Here is an 18,397-nt window from a genome sequence, read left to right on the forward strand (position 1 = left end):
TGCGCCTTTCATGGTGGTGGAGTACAGGAGTCGATGGGAGAGCGCTCAGGGGTCGATTTATCGCGTCTAGGCTAGACACGATAAATCGACCCACGCTGGATTGATCACTGCCCACCAATCCGGCGGGTAGTATAGACATACCCTCAGTAACCAAGGAAAGGACACTTATGCATTAGGGGTTTGTTCCAAAGCCTGCTGAAATCAACAGCTGTCTCCCCACTGACTTCAGTGAGTTTTGGATAAGGCCCTAGATCTTGCACACCTATAGTACAGTGCTTATTAGGAACCAAATTTTTAACAATAAATTATATATAGATCTGTTCATTTGCTTTAACTATTGGAAAGCACCTGCCGCTAGCAATAGGCACTGAAAAGTTTTAAATAAAATTATCTAAAATTCCTTGAACAAAAAACAAATTTCTCCCATTATCTCATTAACAAATCCATCTCCAGAGTAACTGCTAAGTTAGTGAGATACAGTGGTTCAAATTTATCCCTGGCAGCACTCCAGTGACATCAGTGGAGTTACACCAGGTTTGAATTTGTACCTACATGAATCAAAGATTTGTCACTTCCCTCTTAAACACTGTGGTCACACTTTATATTAAAGGTACATGTATAAATAGTTCATGAATGAGAAATAGATAATATGATGTGTGTAGTATGTGTTATAGATGGTTATAAGCATGTTAGTTGAAGATGTTATAGATGAATATAAACTCTGGTTATAATATAAGTAACCTATTGAATCTATAACCATCTGTAATAAAATTAATTATCCATTTATTAAAGCATTTATCAAATATTAGCACTTTTTTACAAAGTATTTGTAAATCTACTCTTAATCTAAAGTGTGACCACCATTATTATGTTGTTCGATGGGAGAAGTCTCCACAAACTCTTTGAACTGAGGTCTAAATCTGCATTTATGGAAAGTGTAGTCAATAGCACATAATAGCCAGATTGAATGAGAAATGTGCGTTGCATAACTTTTAATGCTGTGTTTACATTTCTTTTTTTCCCCCTTCTCCTTCACCCTGCCCTTCCACCCCTAGGAGAAGTAGATTGTAAGGAGATTGGTGATTGTGTGTCAGGATCTATGTCTACAGACTTGTGCCTTCCCGCTCTTGATTACCTCAGGAGGTGTTCTCAGGTATGCCGACAGAGAGATACAGACCTGAACCAGAAAACCGCTTCTAGGTTTCTTGACTCACAGCAATCATTGGAAATGATTATGTATACAACCTTTGTGGCAAGCTTAGTGGTAATATCCTGCACTGCCGTACAGGAGGTCAAGGGTCAGTTCTTTATTGGAGTTTCTTACTCTCTTGGCCAGCTGAAGGGGGCAAAACTCAGGATATGGTAGACAGTCCTGAGGAGAGAGAAATGGATTGTATGCTCTGAATGAGCAAGATATGGTACTAGCAAGAGCAAAGGTGCATCTAGTCTTACTCCAACAACACTGGGACTTTGGGGAGAGAAAAAAATAGTGAGAATCCTCAGATCTCTCGAAGCGTGATGGACTCCATCTGCTGAAATAGGTCAGCAGCCTGGTTATACTATAATAATATATGTAAAGGCAAAGGCAGAATTCTAAAAAGTCAGAATGCCAGCATATTTCGTATGCAGTGTCGTTGTAGCTGTGCCGATCCCAGGATATTAGAGAGACAAGGTGGGTGAGGGAATATCTTTTATTGGACCAACTTCTGTTGGTGACAGAGACAAGCTTTCGAGCTATGCAGAGCTCTTTGTCAGGCCTGGGGAAGGCTCTCAGAGTGTCACAGCTAAATACAAGGTCAAACAGGTAGCATAAGGAGTTAGCACGTATTCTAAGGGACCATTCAAGGTGAAGTGGCCCATTAATACCTTGTAGCCATAGGACGAAAAGGAGGGTTAGTGGATTACAGATGGTTGTAATGAGCCATACATCCAGTGTCTTAAGACCATGATTTTTAATGTCTAGCAAAGTTATATGTATTTTGTATGAACCCAGTGCTCACAGCATAGGTTTCTGTTCAGGGGTGCTTGGACATTTTTTGTCTGCACTTTGATATTATTTTAATTTATTTGTACCACAGTAACACCTGAGGGTCTTAATCATGCATTGGGGCCCCATTGTGCTGGCTGCTGTACAAATACATAACAGAGAGAGTGTCCTTGCCCCAAAGCAATTACAATCCAAGTATAAGATGAGAGGCAACAAGTAGATGCAACAGACAGACTGCAAGAGGGGAATGGGCACAACGAAATAATGAGACCATGCTGGTCAGCAAGATAAGCATCAGTTGCAGCAAATCATAATTAGTAGTTGTTGTTAATATTCTGTGTGATAGTGTTAAGCATTTGGTGAATGGCAAAATCTGCTACACGTCACATTACCCTTTTCCCCCCACCACAACCGCAAAGAAAGAGAGCCACCCTATCTGTCTCTCTGATATAAATTTTAATTAATATTACCAAAGAAAAAAGAAGAGTAAAAAATACAATAGGTACATTGCAAATACCTTTATTATATTCAAAAATGCCTAAGAAGCAAAGTACAGGACTCCTCTCTGTTCACAAATTGAAATTTAGGTCCCAATTCTACCATGCTCAAAGCAGTCCTTTACTCTGTAAATAGCCCTACTGAAATCAGAGGGACTGCTTGCAAAGTACCTATTCAATGTGAGTTACTGGGCAGAATCAGGCCCTTACATTATGATTTGTTTGGTTTTTTAAAATACCTTGCTCTCTGTTGGGTATCTGAAGATGTTGGAGAACCAGGCCATGGAGGCTGCCTCATAATTTGAGAAACACTATTTGGTTTATAGGGCTTGGTATGACGCGATACAAATACAGGGAGTGAAAATGTTCATGGCACTACACTGATGTAGTTTATTTAGCTCTGGACCACTGGCACCAATGTGCGATTGTGAGGGACCATTTTGAATACTACCTTGAATTTTAATACATTCAGTTCATATGGTTAGCAGCCACTCGCTCAAGAACTTCTGAAGTTACTTAGATACCAACGATTTATGGCACCAAAAAATGTGGAATCCCAGTTTTCAAAACATATAAGGCATTAACATTATCTCTGGTGACTGGTGATATAATGCTGCAAAGATCATGTTCATTGCAGTTGGCAAACCAGTATATATTATTTCAGGAGCAATCAACCTTTACTGGGCTAGTGATCAGAAAGAAAAAAACAATCTCCAAAATAATCTGCAGATAGGTGGATGGCTGGTAGATAAAGATAATATTTAGTATTTATTCAGTTTTTTACATCTTCAAAGTACTCTGTGTACAACTAATCCTCAGAACACTCAGGCAGGACCAGTATTATTTGAATTTCACAGCTCGGGGAACTGACACAGATTATTTAAATGACTTGTCCAAGGTCACAGAGCAAATTAGCAGTAGAGGGAGGAGCTCTTGACTCCTCGTCTTGTGTTCCGTATCCTAGACCGGTGGTTCTCAAAGCCGGTCCACTGCTTGTTCAGGGAAAGCCCCTGGCAGGCTGGACCGGTTTGTTTACCTGCCGCATGCACAGGTTCGGCCGATCGTGGCTCCCACTGGCTGTGGTTCGCCGCTCCAGGCCAGTGGGGGCTGTGGTAAGCGGCGCGGGCCAAGGGACATGCTGGCCGCCCTTCCTGCAGCCCCCATTGGCCTGGAGCGGTGAACCACAGCCAGTGGGAGCCGCGATCGGCCGAACCTGTGGATGCGGCAGGTAAACAAACTGATCCGGCCGGCCAGGGGCTTTCTCTGAACATGCGGCGGACCGGCTTTGAGAACCACTGCCCTAGACTACGTTGCCACTAGATGGACCTTATCATGCCACTATCCTTCCCAAATATTACTGTCACTCTAATACTTATTTTCCCTGTGTGTGGCATGACGGCACTTTCACACTTTCCCATGTTACGTTTTTTCTTTGTTTAGTTGCTAGCCAAAATCTACAAAATGCCCTTGAAGCCAATTTTCCACAGTGGCCGGCTGGCCAACTTGCCCCGAAGAGTGCAGGAGCCATCAGCCAGCAGTGAGGATGGGACTGAGTGTGTCCTTTCTGACTTTGAGGATGACTCTGGTAGGTGAATTTAAAATCATGGCTATTGCATAATTGTGGTTACACACAGAAGTTAATCAGCTCCACGTGTAATTGTGAATTTGGCCAACTGTTGCAAATGTTCAGAAAAAAAGTGTCCAGAAATATGGTGTTGCCCTGTGTCTGTATTGTTTACATATCCACATATGTTGCAAATTAAGCTCTGTTGTGGTGGTTCCTCTCAGTGGGGAGAACACATGCCCAATTTAGCTATATCCTACCATGCATACTCAGGTGATTTCACCTCATTTATACTCAGTGATGCACTGCATACATAAGACACCCACACTCCTCTGAGATGAGAGGATAAAGTAATAACAACGACAGCCTGATAATCCTAACGGTTCCATCCACTAAATGGGTATGAAGGGAGAAAGAACGCAGAGTAAGGTGGGAGGGGGATAGATGCTCTATAAATGAGACAAGGGAGTGGAGAAGAGAGGAGAGCAGAGATTCAAATGGGCAATGCCCCATCACCACCGTACATACAAACTGTATTGGGATGGGAAGGGGATAAAGACTAGGAACCCATTATCTAGCTCACAGGAGATTTTTTCCTTCGTCTCCCTTGCATTTTGAAACCAACCCCAGCCAATGATCAAATCAGTAAATGCATTATAAATAGCTTCTAGTATATTTCCCCACACCTTACTCCTAGCTTCTCATTATGTGTCTATATTTCTAGGCCTTATCAATGTCTGGATCATTCTGCTGGAAGAATTAACTACCGCCATATCCAACTGTCCCCGCCAGCACCAGCCACCCACCCTGGATTTACTCTTTGAGCTGCTGAGAGATGTTGCCAAAATTCCTGGTAATTTCAACAACTTTATGGAACATTCTGCTACTGAGAAAAATCCTTGTTAAGCTAGCAAGGACCGTGAAGATAGTTTGCTTAGCTTCTCTAGAGAGGAGATATTGTCCTTGTGGTGTTCATTAGTAACTTCTTGACTTGGTTAAAGATCACATTGACTGGCTCCCAAGCGAGCTTCATCAAAAAGATGATAGTCTTTGCATAGGGGAGGAAAGGGGTAACTGTGGTAGCTGTTGGCATGTGTTAATTTTTTTATTGGTACTTTTGTCTAGTGTACACAATTCTCCTTGTTCTTGACACACATCATGATATGCAGGTATTCTTTTCTCCGCCCCCTTGAAGGCCAATCTGTGGAGTGATATGACATCACTACATACTGGTACATTCCCTGCACATCTGCTATTTTATCCAGAACAAATATTTCCAGCTTTTACCTTGCTCTGTTGTACCTGCTTGAAAAACTTCTCCTGTTTCTTGAAGTGCTGGATTGTTCTCTATATATTATGAGACACTCTTCATGAAATCCTCCTCGAATTTTCATCCAGCATAAAACTGCACTGCTCAGTTTGCATTCCTATAGTCCGAACCAGAACTGTGCATCAGAAACATATGCCTTTACATCACACCATATATGGTTATAAATGTTTTATATTAAAACCACACAAATAATTGACTTGATGAGTAAAAAAAACATGTTGTTGGTGTCAAACTCATAAAATTAAGTACTGTCATGCCCAGTATTTATTTTATTAACAGCTGAATATCTTGCCATGCTCTTGGTCACTCCTCCCCAGAAAATAGTTGTTCTGTCATCTCTTACATCTTACAATAAATCTACACTAAATTCAAGAAGACAATTGGATTCTCCATGTACCCTTCAATTAATGGGTGGTAATTTATACACTTTCAACAGGCAATCCAAGGTGTACGCACTGCTGCAAACATTACTACTGGCTCTTAGTTAAGACAACACAAATACTTCAGATATTTTCGAAGTAGTTTTCATTAACATTACTCAATCCATGATCTCAGTCTGGTAAAGGATCCTGGATTTCTTAGTTTGGGCATGTGTTTCAGTGGGTATTTGCAGCCAGAAATTCTTACCATGGTTGTGTTTTCCTTCCAGGCCCAGGATTTGGCATTTATGCAGTTGTACATCTTCTACTCCCCACAATGTCCCTCTGGCTCCATCGTAGCCATGGTGACCATTCTTACTGGGATGCGGCATCTGCTAATTTCAAGCATGCCATTGGCCTTTCCTGTGAACTGGTAGTGGAGCACGTTCAAAGTTTCATACATTCAGGTAAGCAGTGTCCCTTCAACATCAGATCTAGTGATTCGCTAACGATGCAGGGTTTTACTGTGTGACATGCTTAGAAGATGGCTTGGTTTTGGTTGCTCAAGAACAAGTCAAAATCAGGGAGAATGGGAAAGTCATTTTTACCTTAAAAGAGATTATGTTAAACTTTCCAAAAATATAAAGTGATCGAGTATTATGCTCAAGATCATAATAGACAGGAATAGGAACTAACACAGTACTTTCCCCAGTATCAGTGGGAAAATTTATATTCCCATATACTTGCCTGAAGAGAACAGCTCTCCTCTTAATTTGCTGTGTTTTGACACCTATAAAACAGCCATTAGTGTTAAAGAGAATCGAGTTTGTAAAACATTCAGATATCAAGAAGAAGAAGGACTGCTGTTTGTCTAGATGATATTGCGAAGGTGGGAATGCTAAAAACAACTTTCTTTTCCCCATAGACATTGGCTACGAGAATATGATTAATACAATGCTAAAAGATCTCTTCAAGTTGTTGGTAGCCTGTGTGGCGGAGCCTACAGAAACGATCTCCAGAGTTGGCTGCTCATGTATCAGGTAATATAGAAGAGCCTCTTTCCCCCATCAGCGTATTAAAAAGAGGAAGTGATGCAAAGACTCCTGATTAGAGAAGTCTTGGCCAAACAAAGAAACTGATTATTTTGGCCAGTACCTCCATAGTAATCTATAACCTGCCTCTTGTTCTTTAAAAGTAAAATCTAGAGTTAGAAAAAGCTTCTAAGGGCTGAAATTAAATGTCCATCAATTAGACAGACTGTTTGCTTGTTATCAAACCAAATTCCCAGTCATGAAGGGGAAGGTAGGAATGTATGGGTATGCCCATGGCTCATCTGTATTGACTCGATGCTGTCAGAGCAGAGGAGAAAGTCCACAATTTTGGGAAATGATATAAACAAACATGCATGTTCCTCCCATGAAAATATCTGCTCTACACGAATATCTACATCACTAGCCTGTAGAAAAAATAATCAAACTGCTGTTGGGTGGGATACACAGGTCTCCTGAGTTAAGTATCCCCATCACATTGTGCAAATTATTATTGCAGTCAAACTTAAAATATGGTGCACAGCACTGAACAGACAATAAAGAAAGATGCAGCCCCTGCCCTGGAAAGCTTTCAATCTATATGGATAAAAAGCACTCAAATAGCAGCCAGGAAAGGAATACAATGTCTAGGCAAAATGGTCAGGGTGGTGATTGGCACACATCTTACTAGTTTGATGTTTGTGAAGCAGCTGTCTAGATTTTGCTCTACCCAGTAGCCCAATCTCTACCTTCTTCCTTTATGAGTCAGAAAAAGTTTTGTAGGGCTTGCAGGCTTGATAGCTTCCAGTGTCCTTACTTGCAGGTATGTCCTGGTGACAGCAGGGCCCGTTTTTACTGAAGAGATGTGGAGGCTTGCATGCTGTGCATTACAGGACGCGTTCTCTGCAACTCTTGAGCCAGTAAAGGTAAAACTCACGTCCCAACCAGCCTCAATTCACTGATATTTGCTAGATAAATAGATTTCCTTTTCTGAGAAACTTTTGTGTCTAATTTCACCCAAGCCACAATAAAGACTTTGCCTGAAAAATCAAAAACATCAGAAAAGGAATTTCAGATCTGTTATCATATATTTTAGTTATTGTTATGTTTAATTTTAGTGAAAGGTCTCAGATTAATAACCCTGGAAACAGAAGTGTTCTATTTTTTCCAAAGAACATGTACATCAGGGGCAGTGGCATGGTGCCATGCTTCCTAAGACAGTGCTCTAGTATTGCACCAAAGATCAGGGTGGGAAGTGACCAGGCTTCTTCATGATGCCCTGCCAATATGAAATCAGTGGGGTTGAACAGGTGCAAGTGAGAGCAGATGTTATCTGCATGACATGTCTTTATATCCAGTTCTTCAGCTGGATTTACAAATGCAATGGGAAAACAAATGATTGCCTGAGTGATGCCTTTGCTACAAACTGCGTCCAGACTAAAACCCTTGCCTCTTTTGACTCAGTCTGTGGTTGTAACCAAAAACCCTGGTAAGTCATCACAGTCCAAGCTGCTTAAAAGGGAATCACAGTGCATTTGTTCAAATAAAATATCCGGGGAGATGCCAGGGCAATTATGGGAGATCACTCAGAATCTGGTAATGCACATGTGCTCATGAGGCTAGAGGGCTCTACAACTACTTGATTGATCTTACACACAGTGAAAGACTGACATTGTGTCTCTCTGTAGAACCTATTGGGCTATTTCCACAGTGGTTCTGAAAGCTTTAGTGGTGATGCCTGTGAAGTGAAGGTGGCGGCCCCGTCTCTCTCTCCCAGTGCTGAAGCTGAGTACTGGAGAATCCGAGCCATGGCACAACAGGTAATGATCTCATTACAAAGGAAGCCAGAGAACAAACTATATACCAAGAGTTAAATCAACAGGCAGGCTGGTAATTTTCTTTCTAAAAACTCCTGGAAAGGGAAAATTGTACTGTGATGGGAGTCTTTGCTCAGTACCTTTGTTACTGGAGGTCCGGGGAAGCGTTTCCCTCTGACTATGTGTTGTCTCCCCGTGGAGGGCAGTAGGCTTGTGAAGCTCCATATTAAAATAGCATCTTGCTGGAGTTTACCTTACCTTTCCTTTGCTTGTCACTTAAGGCAGCACCACATCAGCTACTTCCCCAAGCAGCCCTTTGTGCAAATCCAGGTAAATGTCCTATTAGACTTAGGAGTAATCATTTTCCCGAAAGAAGGAGTGAATGTCTGTCACTTTGGTCGCATTAAAAATAAATTGGACAAGCCAGGGATGGATTAGATGAATCAACAGGTCACTTCTGTCAATTTCTGTGTGTAATTGATTGTACCTGCTGCTTCTTGGAATGCCCAGTACACCGATAATATGCAGACCTGGAATTGATGGGCAATAACAAAAAGGCAACCCAGTGGGTCACAGAGACTGGTGGGTGGCATTGGCAGTGATTTGTTTTATAATTTTTTTAACACCTGAAGTTCAGAGAATCCCAACTCCCATAACCCCTATCTGGTTGCGCGTGTGCATACACAGTGTCTCGTCAGTGACCTCTCCTGAGATAAATTCTGCTCAGTTGTGCTTTAGCCCAACTATCCAGTTACAGTACAAAGCATGACAAGCCACAAGAGTGGAGATTTGGTTGACTTCCCATAGGAAGTCAATGGGAGTTGGGTGCCTTTGAAAATAATCCCCCCTCAGAATGCACAGCCTGCACGGGTGGGACACTTTAGCCATGCAAAGGGGCTGTTCTGTTCCTATATGTATTACCTTTTCCAGTGGTGCAGGTGTTGAGCTGCTTGTTGTGCATAATGTGTGGATTTTTTAGGTTTTCATGTTAGACACCCAGTGCTCACCAAAGACCCCCAACAACAAGGAGGGATTTGAACATGCTCAATCCTGTGTGCTGATCATTGAGCTGCCTGCTGACAAGAAACACAATGGGCACACCCAGAAAAGGTGAGAACCATTCCAAAAGGCCTTCATAGGGCTAAGCCGGAGGCAAAGAATGTTTTTAGCCAGGTAGTGAGGTGAAAGCAGAAGAGCAAATCTGTCCTCCAGGTTTGCTAAAAATATGAATGATCAATGAATAGAATGGAACTTAGGGAAGAGAAACAACCATTATCAGCACACAGGAGAGACCCATTTGTGAGGAAGTATTGATTGTGCAACCCTCCCACTGGTGAGCACACACTCGTATGAGTAGTCCCATTGAAGTAAATAAGGTTACATGGGTGAGTGCTCACCTGTGTCAGGGATCCACAATCAGTTCGATAGCCTCACATGGTGTGTGAAAACTAGACTGGAAAAAGGACTAGCAAATCATTTATAGGGAACTGTGTGTATGTGAGCGAAGGATGGAGTTGGACTCAATAACCTACAGTGCTAGGTCTTTTCCATCTCCAATATCCAGGGCTCATTCTGTTTCCTTTGGTGCAGCTCTCTGAATTTTTCATCAGCCAAAAACAGAAGTTCCCTTTAACAGTTTTCAAAAATTTGCAGGCACCAGGGAGACACATGGAAAAATGGTTATGCTGTTTTGTAAATGACCATAGTATGTAGCAATTAGAACCAGAATTATTAATTTGTACTCCACAAATATGTCAGTAAAACTTTCCATTTTGTTTTTTAACCATAACACCAAAATTATGCAGAGGGAACTTTTGCTTGTTCCTGAATTTTGCTTGTTCCAGCTAAAGGACTGCTTAATAACAAAAAAGAAATGTAGGACAGTGGGTCTGTGGAGCAATGTAAGCTAACCCTAGGTTAGCAAAAGCATTGTCCAGAACTACCAGGGTCGGGCTCAATACACCGAGCTGAGGAATTTTTTGTGTTTTTGTAGATAAAACTCTTCAAGTATTAAGTCGCCCATCACAGATCTTTCAGCATGCAATTGCCTAGCACGTCACATTCTGAGCTCATCAGATAACATTTAGATTGATGCTTTTTGGCACTGCTGAACACTAACGTCAACCCCAATAGCACAAATGGGAGACAGAGTCAGAATTGTGAATCCAGGACCTGTGTTTATATTTTTGGAAATGTATTGCCAACAATGAAACCTTTGGGGATGAAATGTATGTGATAAATGGTCTGTAAGCAGGCATTGTGGCAAGTCCCCCTTTGCTCCTCCTTATTCAGAGCTGTAGTCTTGTTGACAGTGAGGGGCAGATCTTGATAGTCCTTCCTTGGCTGAGGAGAAAGGAGGACAATGCAAGAAGCCTCATTTCTTTGCAGGGGTGTGCAAAGGTCTCCCACAGCTGCAACTGCTATGCTACCTCCTCTCGAGGGTGCACAGGGGCTGCTTTTCTCCTGCTTCCCCTCAAGGAACAGGACTCCAAAAAGGGGTCAGGGAGGGTTGGGATCATGATCTTAACCCTTTCCTTGCCTGGGGGGGGAATAACCAGCTCCATTCTAAAGAATGGGACAGATTGTGCAACGTTCTTTTTACCTACTCAGTGTGCATAGAGAGGTCCCAGTGGAGACCGTAGCACTGCTCAGGGCAGTGGCATAAGTGTCAATCTATACTCGAGCATTTATAAGGGAACACAGGCCTTTTGAAAGGATCACTGTACTGACTCCTAGTACTCTGAACCATTCCAGCATCATTAGACTTGTGTAGTGTCTAAACAATAACCAGGAGTTTTGTTTTGTTTTCATAAGTGGATTTCCACTATTTAGCTTACTCTTCACCAGAATAAGGCTCAACGTTGACTGTGCCATTATTTTCCTTATTATTTTCTACAACAATGCATGTGGTGCCAATCTTGCATGCTAAAAATTGTAACCATTCTGAAGCTTTGTTTTAACCTCCTGGGATTTCTCTTTTCCCATTTGATTTTTGCTTCATTAATGCTACATTGTTCCACAGGAAGCTGGGGTAAGGGAGCATTTTTTTTTCCCCCTACAATATAGTTTCATAATTTGCAATCGCAAACAAAAGATAAAATAATGTTATGCTTAAATGGGATTGGTGTCATGTGCTCTCGCTTATGTGTATGTTGCCAGCACCTTAGTTTGCTGTTTTACCTAGGAAACGACATCCTGGCCAAGCAGTACTGCTATTAAGCTGTAAGGCCCAGATTTTTAAAGGTGTTTTAGGCATTGCGGTGCTCAGCATTGCAAAGCCTAACTGATTTATGATCCTAAATCAAATTTTCAAAAGGAATTTAGGCACTTCAAAGTCTAATTGCCTTTGAATGTCAATGGGATTTTGGCTCCTAAGTGCCTATATCCCTTTTGAAAATGAGATTTAGGCTCCTAAATCAGTTTAGGTGTTTAAAAATCTGGGCCTAAGGCTATTAAAGGGTGTGTGGATTTCCCTAATTCTGGTCCTGGGTCTGGCACATGATTAGTCCCTTCAAGACAATGGAAGTACAGTAACTCTTCATTTAAAGTCGTCCTGGTTAACATTGTTTCGTTATTAGGTTGCTGATCTATTACAGAACATACTCGTTTAAAGTCGCGCAACGTTCCGTTATAAAGTTATTTGGCTCGCCCCGCTCCACCCAACAGCCCGGGCGCTCCTGCCGGCGAGTGGGGTTGGAGCGCGGGGACTTACCCCATTCCGCCTGCCCAGCACTCCTGCCGAGGAGCAGGGTCGGAGCACAGGGGCTTGCCCCGCTCCGCCTGCCCGGCGTTCCAGCTGGGGAGTGGGTAAGCCCCCGACCCTGCTCCTCGGCAGAAGTGCCGGACAGGCAGAGTGGGGCAAGCCCCCGCGCCCCAACCCTACTACGTCCCGCCTCAACCAAGCTTCACAGTCATCATTGGTGAGTACAGTATTAGTTTAAAATTATTTAAAACTTATACTGTATATGTATATAATGTCTTTTGTCTGGCGGAAAAAATTTCCCTGGAACCTAACCCCCCACATTTACATTAATTTTTATAGGGAAATTGGATTCGCTTAACATCATTTCACTTAAAGTAGCATTTTTCAGGAACATAACTACAACTTTAAGCGAGGAGTTACTGTACTCATTTGCTTAAAGCTATGCACATGCTTAAGTACCTTGTTGAATCAGAGCGTCTGTCAGTAATGTTTGTAAAGCAGAAGACTAACTGCTAGAAAAGAGCTCCTGTATAATCATCAGGATTTTGTCATCATCACAGTCATCATGTAATACGAGACCATTCCAGATTTCACAGAGGTGTTTACTGAGTCACCTGCACTGACCACAGGTGTCACAGCAAATGCACATGCATGGATAGATTTGCCATGACAGCACTGATTCTGCATTGTCTGACCTGTGACCGCTGCACATGAATGCACACAGGAACTGCATCACATCAGAGCTAGCTCCTCTACCAGAGTAACACGTATTTGCACATCCAGCAGCATGCTGCGCAAGCTCTGTGATACTAGCACTCAGTTCCTCCTGTCATGACAGGCAATGCTATCCAGGTATGTTTACCACAGCATCAGTTCCAATTATGACATCATAGCAACTGTGACTGTATGCAAAGACTAAAGAGATTAAGAAAATTATCATAAATGAAGATGCTAGTGATTTGTAGGATTAAAAAACAGTACCTTAAAAATTATCCTAGCCTTTCTTCCTAGCCTGGTCTATGCTGTAGGATTCTAAACATTACTCACTGGTGAACTATCTGCAAAATTTGATCATGTCAACAAGACGACATTTTAGCATTCCTGGGCTTAATGTGCGGGTCATTAATTCAGTGATGTGGTCGCAGGATGTTTCTGATCTCGTTGAGAGGAGCAGGGATATATACACTCAAGTCTGGGAATAATAGCCACTAGGAGTGGTATTATCATTTCCATCCCATATTAGGTGTATATAAATTGAGGAATCTGTTCTTAACACATTCAATCTGGATTAAATTAGATTCTTTCCAACAACTGTGTAATATGCTTTAGAACAAGAGTCTATGCATTCTCTACCATATTCCTTATGCTTGTGTCCTGAAGTTCTGGGAAGAGGTTTCAGAGTAACAGCCGTGTTAGTCTGTATTCGCAAAAAGAAAAGGAGTACTTGTGGCACCTTAGAGACTAACCAATTTATTTGAGCATAAGCTTTCGTGAGCTAAAGCTCACTTCATCGGATGCATACTGTGGAAAGTGTAGAAGATCTTTTTATACACACAAAGCATGAAAAAATGGGTGTTTACCCCTACAAAAGGCTTTCTCTCCCCCCACCCCACTCTCCTGCTGGTAATAGCTTATCTAAAGCGATCACTCTCCTTACAATGTGTATGATAATCAAGTTGGGCCATTTCCAGCACAAATCCAGGTTTTCTCCCCTCCTCCCTCCTCCTCCCCCCCCTCCCCCAAACCCACTCTCCTGTTGGTAACAGCTTATCTAAAGTGATCACTCTCCTTACAATGTGTATGATAATCAAGGTGGGCCATTTCCAGCACAAATCCAGAGTTTAACAAGAATGTCTCGGGGGGAGATAGGAAAAAACAAGGGGAAATAGATTACCTTGCATAATGACTTAGCCACTCCCAGTCTCTATTCAAGCCTAAGTTAATTGTATCCAATTTGCAAATGAATTCCAATTCAACAGTCTCTCGCTGGAGTCTGGTTCTGAAGTTTTTTTGTTATAATATCGCAACTTTCATGTCTGTAATCGCGTGACCAGACAGATTGAAGTGTTCTCCGACTAGTTTATGAATGTTATAATTCTTGACATCTGATTTGTGTCCATTTATTCTTTTACATAGAGACTGTCCAGTTTGACCAGTGTACATGGCAGAGGGGCATTGCTTGCACATGATGGCATATATCACATTGGTGGATTTGCAGGCGAACGAGCCTCTGATAGTGTGGCTGATGTTATTAGGCCCTGTGATGGTGTCCCCTGAATAGATATGTGGGCACAGTTGGCAACGGGCTTTGTTGCAAGGATAGTTCCTGGGTTAGTGGTTCTGTTGTATAGTATGTGGTTGCTGGTGAGTATTTGCTTCAGGTTGGGGGGCTGTCTGTAGGCAAGGACTGGCCTGTCTTCCAAGATTTGTGAGAGTGTTGGGTCATCCTTCAGGATAGGATGTAGATCCTTAATAATGCGTTGGAGGGGTTTTAGTTGGGGGCTGAAGGTGACGGCTAGTGGCGTTCTGTTATTTTCTTTGTTAGGCCTGTCCTGTAGTAGGTGACTTCTGGGAACTCTTCTGGCTCTGTCAATCTGTTTCTTCACTTCCGCAGCTGGGTATTGTAGTTGTAAGAATGCTTGATAGAGATCTTGTAGGTATTGTCTCTGTCTGAGGGGTTGGAGCAAATGCAGTTGTATCGCAGAGCTTGGCTATAGACAATGGATCGTGTGGTGTGGTCAGGATGAAAGCTGGAGGCATGTAGGTAGGAATAGCGGTCAGTAGGTTTCCGGTATAGGGTGGTGGTTATGTGACCATCGTTTATTAGCACTGTAGTGTCCAGGAAGTGGATCTCTTGTGTGGACTGAACCAGGCTGAGGTTGATGGTGGAATGGGACAGGCCTAACAAAGAAAATAACAGAACGGCACTAGCCGTCACCTTCAGCCCCCAACTAAAACCCCTCCAACGCATTATTAAGGATCTACAACCTATCCTGAAGGATGACCCAACACTCTCACAAATCTTGGGAGACAGGCCAGTCCTTGCCTACAGACAGTCCCCCAACCTGAAGCAAATACTCACCAGCAACCACATACCACACAACAGAACCACTAACCCAGGAACCTATCCTTGCCAACTATGCCCACATATCTATTCAGGGGACACCATCACAGGGCCTAATAACATCAGCCACACTATCAGAGGTTCGTTCACCTGCACATCCACCAATGTGATATATGCCATCATGTGCCAGCAATGCCCCTCTGCCATGTACATTGGTCAAACTGGACAGTCTCTACATAAAAGAATAAATGGACACAAATCAGATGTCAAGAATTATAACATTCATAAACCAGTCGGAGAACACTTCAATCTGTCTGGTCACGCAATTACAGACATGAAAGTTGCGATATTACAACAAAAAAAACTTCAAAACCAGACTCCAGCGAGAGACTGTTGAATTGGAATTCATTTGCAAATTGGATACAATTAACTTAGGCTTGAATAGAGACTGGGAGTGGCTAAGTCATTATGCAAGGTAACCTATTTCCCCTTGTTTTTTCCTACCCCCCCCCCCCCCGACGTTCCTGTTAAACCCTGGATTTGTGCTGGAAATGGCCCACCTTGATTATCATACACATTGTAAGGAGAGTGATTACTTTAGATAAGCTATTACCAGCAGGAGAGTGGGGTGGGGGGAGAGAGAACCTTTTGTAGTGGTAAACACCCATTTTTTCATGCTTTATGTGTATAAAAAGATCTTCTACACTTTCCACAGTATGCATCCGATGAAGTGAGCTGTAGCTCACGAAAGCTCATGCTCAAATAAATTGGTTAGTCTCTAAGGTGCCACTAGTACTCCTTTTCTTTTTGGGAAGAGGTTATTGGCCTTACTAGAGGGGAAATGGAAACCAGGAATTAGTCTTCAGAAGCATGTCAGTTTGTGTCTAAATCTGCCATAGCAAAGCTGAGCTTTGATTAAATTGTTATATAGAGGAGTGACAGGGTTGTTACCACTAGAGAGAGTCAAAGTGCAATAAAAAGAGAAGAAAGTACAAGGACATAAACGAAGCAAAATCGGGAGACGCTGACATTGTAGTCTACAGTCTTCCTGTTATAGTAGTGTACAATGTTTGGAGTAAGCTTAGTTACAGTGATACTGAAAAAGAAAACATTTAATCTTGCAGTTGATATCACATGTGCCAAAAGGCTACAGAAGTAGCAAAAGCATAGTACACTATGGAAATACCTATTACAATTTGAATGAAGGCAGTATAGGGCCTGATCCAGAAAACTTTTGCTCAGTATCCTTATCCAAACATATGTAATAAATGGGACTATATGTGTGAGTAATGACTGCTAAAGCAAATAAGGATTTGCAGGATTGGACCTTTAGTTTGTAGCTTTCATAAGTCATTCTAAAATACAGTGTATGCCTATAACTCATAGTGAAATAACTTGTGAATTATGAACTGTTAATTTATCTTTTTTTCCCTTTTTTTGTGGTATCAAGTATCCCTTTCAGGACAATAGTGGTGAGTCTGTTGTCTCATCAAGTGCTTCTCCAGAATTTATATGATATCCTGCTAGAAGAGTTTGTGAAGGGCCCCTCTCACATGGAAGAGAAGACAGTACAAGTGCCAGAAACCAAACTGGCTGGTTTCCTCAGGTACATTTCCATGCAGAATTTGGCTGTCATCTTTGACTTACTGCTGGATTCTTATCGGACAGCCAGAGAGTTTGACACCAGGCCTGGGTTGAAGTGCTTGCTGAAAAAAGTGTCTGGCATTAGTGGAGCTGCCAACTTGTACCGCCAGTCGGCAATGAGCTTCAACATTTACTTCCATGCCTTGGTCTGTGCTATACTGACAAACCAGGAGAACATCACCGCAGAGCAGGTGAAGAAGATCCTATTTGAGGATGATGAAAGAAGCACAGACTCCTCCCAGCAGTGCTCTTCAGAAGATGAAGACATTTTTGAAGAAACTGCCCAAGTCAGTCCCCCCAGGGGGAAGGAGAAGAGACAGTGGAGGGCTAGAATACCATCTCTGAGTGTTCAGCCAGTGAGCAATGCAGACTGGGCTTGGTTAATCAAAAGGCTTCACAAGCTATGCATGGAACTCTGTAACAACTATATCCAAATGCATCTGGATTTGGAGAATAATGTGGAGGAACCTCCAGTTTTCAAAGGCGACCCTTTTTTCATCCTACCATCCTTTCAATCTGAAACCTCCACCCCGTCAACCGGAGGGCAGTCTGGAAAAGATACACCATCAGAAGATGACAGAAGTCAAAGTAGGGATCACTTGACAGACAATCTAACTCCCAAGGGAGGCAGTGGAGAAATGCTGCTTCTACCACCATTGAGCCCTAAAATGGAGAAAAAGGACCAAGCCAGGAAAAAAGAATGGTGGGAGAGCGCTGGCAACAAAATCTACACCATAGCCACTGATAAAACTATCTCCAAACTCATGACTGAGTATAAGAAAAGGAAGCAGCAACAAAACTTGACCTCTTTCACCAAAGATGTCAAAGTGGAAAAGAAGGGAGAGTTGTTGGGCTCAAGAGGGCAGGATTCACCACTCCCCCAGCGACCGCAACATCTGGTGGACCAGGGCCAAATGAGGCATTCCTTCAGTGCTGGCCCAGAGATCTTGAGGCAAGAGAAGAGGCCGCGCTCAGGATCTACAGTCAGCTCCCTGAATATATCTGTGCGAGATGCAGAGGCACAAATACAGGTAGGACACTTGGTAGACTATGGTAGGGTAATGCCAAAAGGGGTAGAAAAGATTAAACCAAAATGTCTAGCATCAGAGATCTACGGAGTATCCCCACAAGCTGGTATTGATGTGACCCTACATCATGATCAAATCAGAGAAAGAGTATTCTGTGGAAGAATTGTCAGAGACTTCAGGGAAATTGGAATGGGAGCTACTGGGTAAAATTTTCTAAAGCGCCTAAGTGACTTTGGAGCCCATGTCCCATTTTCAAAAGTAATTTCGCTAATTAGTAGCCTAATTGACTTTCAGTGAGACTTAGGCTGCTAATTGCTTGTCTGTTTTGAAAATGGGAGTTAGGCATCTCAATCACTGAGGATATGTCTAAATTCCA

The 18,397-nt window shown here is 42.4% G+C and overlaps 1 protein-coding gene across 11 annotated transcripts in view; it reads left to right on the top strand.

Annotated features, from left to right (window-relative positions):
• The window catches only part of ARFGEF3 (ARFGEF family member 3), a 123,491-nt gene that overhangs the window by 94,540 nt on the left and 10,554 nt on the right, over nucleotides 1–18,397 (top strand). For 9 of the 11 annotated variants that reach the window (XM_007058073.4, XM_043543009.1, XM_043543010.1 and 6 more), the window contains 9 exons: nucleotides 1,056–1,153; nucleotides 3,925–4,069; nucleotides 4,773–4,901; nucleotides 6,028–6,204; nucleotides 6,663–6,777; nucleotides 7,589–7,691; nucleotides 8,454–8,585; nucleotides 9,562–9,692; nucleotides 16,800–18,024. In XM_007058073.4, the coding sequence (XP_007058135.2) occupies nucleotides 1,056–1,153; nucleotides 3,925–4,069; nucleotides 4,773–4,901; nucleotides 6,028–6,204; nucleotides 6,663–6,777; nucleotides 7,589–7,691; nucleotides 8,454–8,585; nucleotides 9,562–9,692; nucleotides 16,800–18,024 (2,255 nt within the window). Of the gene's footprint in view, nucleotides 1–1,055; nucleotides 1,154–3,924; nucleotides 4,070–4,772; nucleotides 4,902–6,027; nucleotides 6,205–6,662; nucleotides 6,778–7,588; nucleotides 7,692–8,453; nucleotides 8,586–9,561; nucleotides 9,693–11,604; nucleotides 11,614–16,799; nucleotides 18,025–18,397 lie in introns of all 11 variants that reach the window. The other 2 variants (XM_043543011.1, XM_043543013.1) reach the window with 1 other exon arrangement.

This window comes from Chelonia mydas, chromosome 3 (assembly GCF_015237465.2).
Source record: "Chelonia mydas isolate rCheMyd1 chromosome 3, rCheMyd1.pri.v2, whole genome shotgun sequence".
Lineage (NCBI taxonomy): Eukaryota > Metazoa > Chordata > Testudines > Cheloniidae > Chelonia > Chelonia mydas.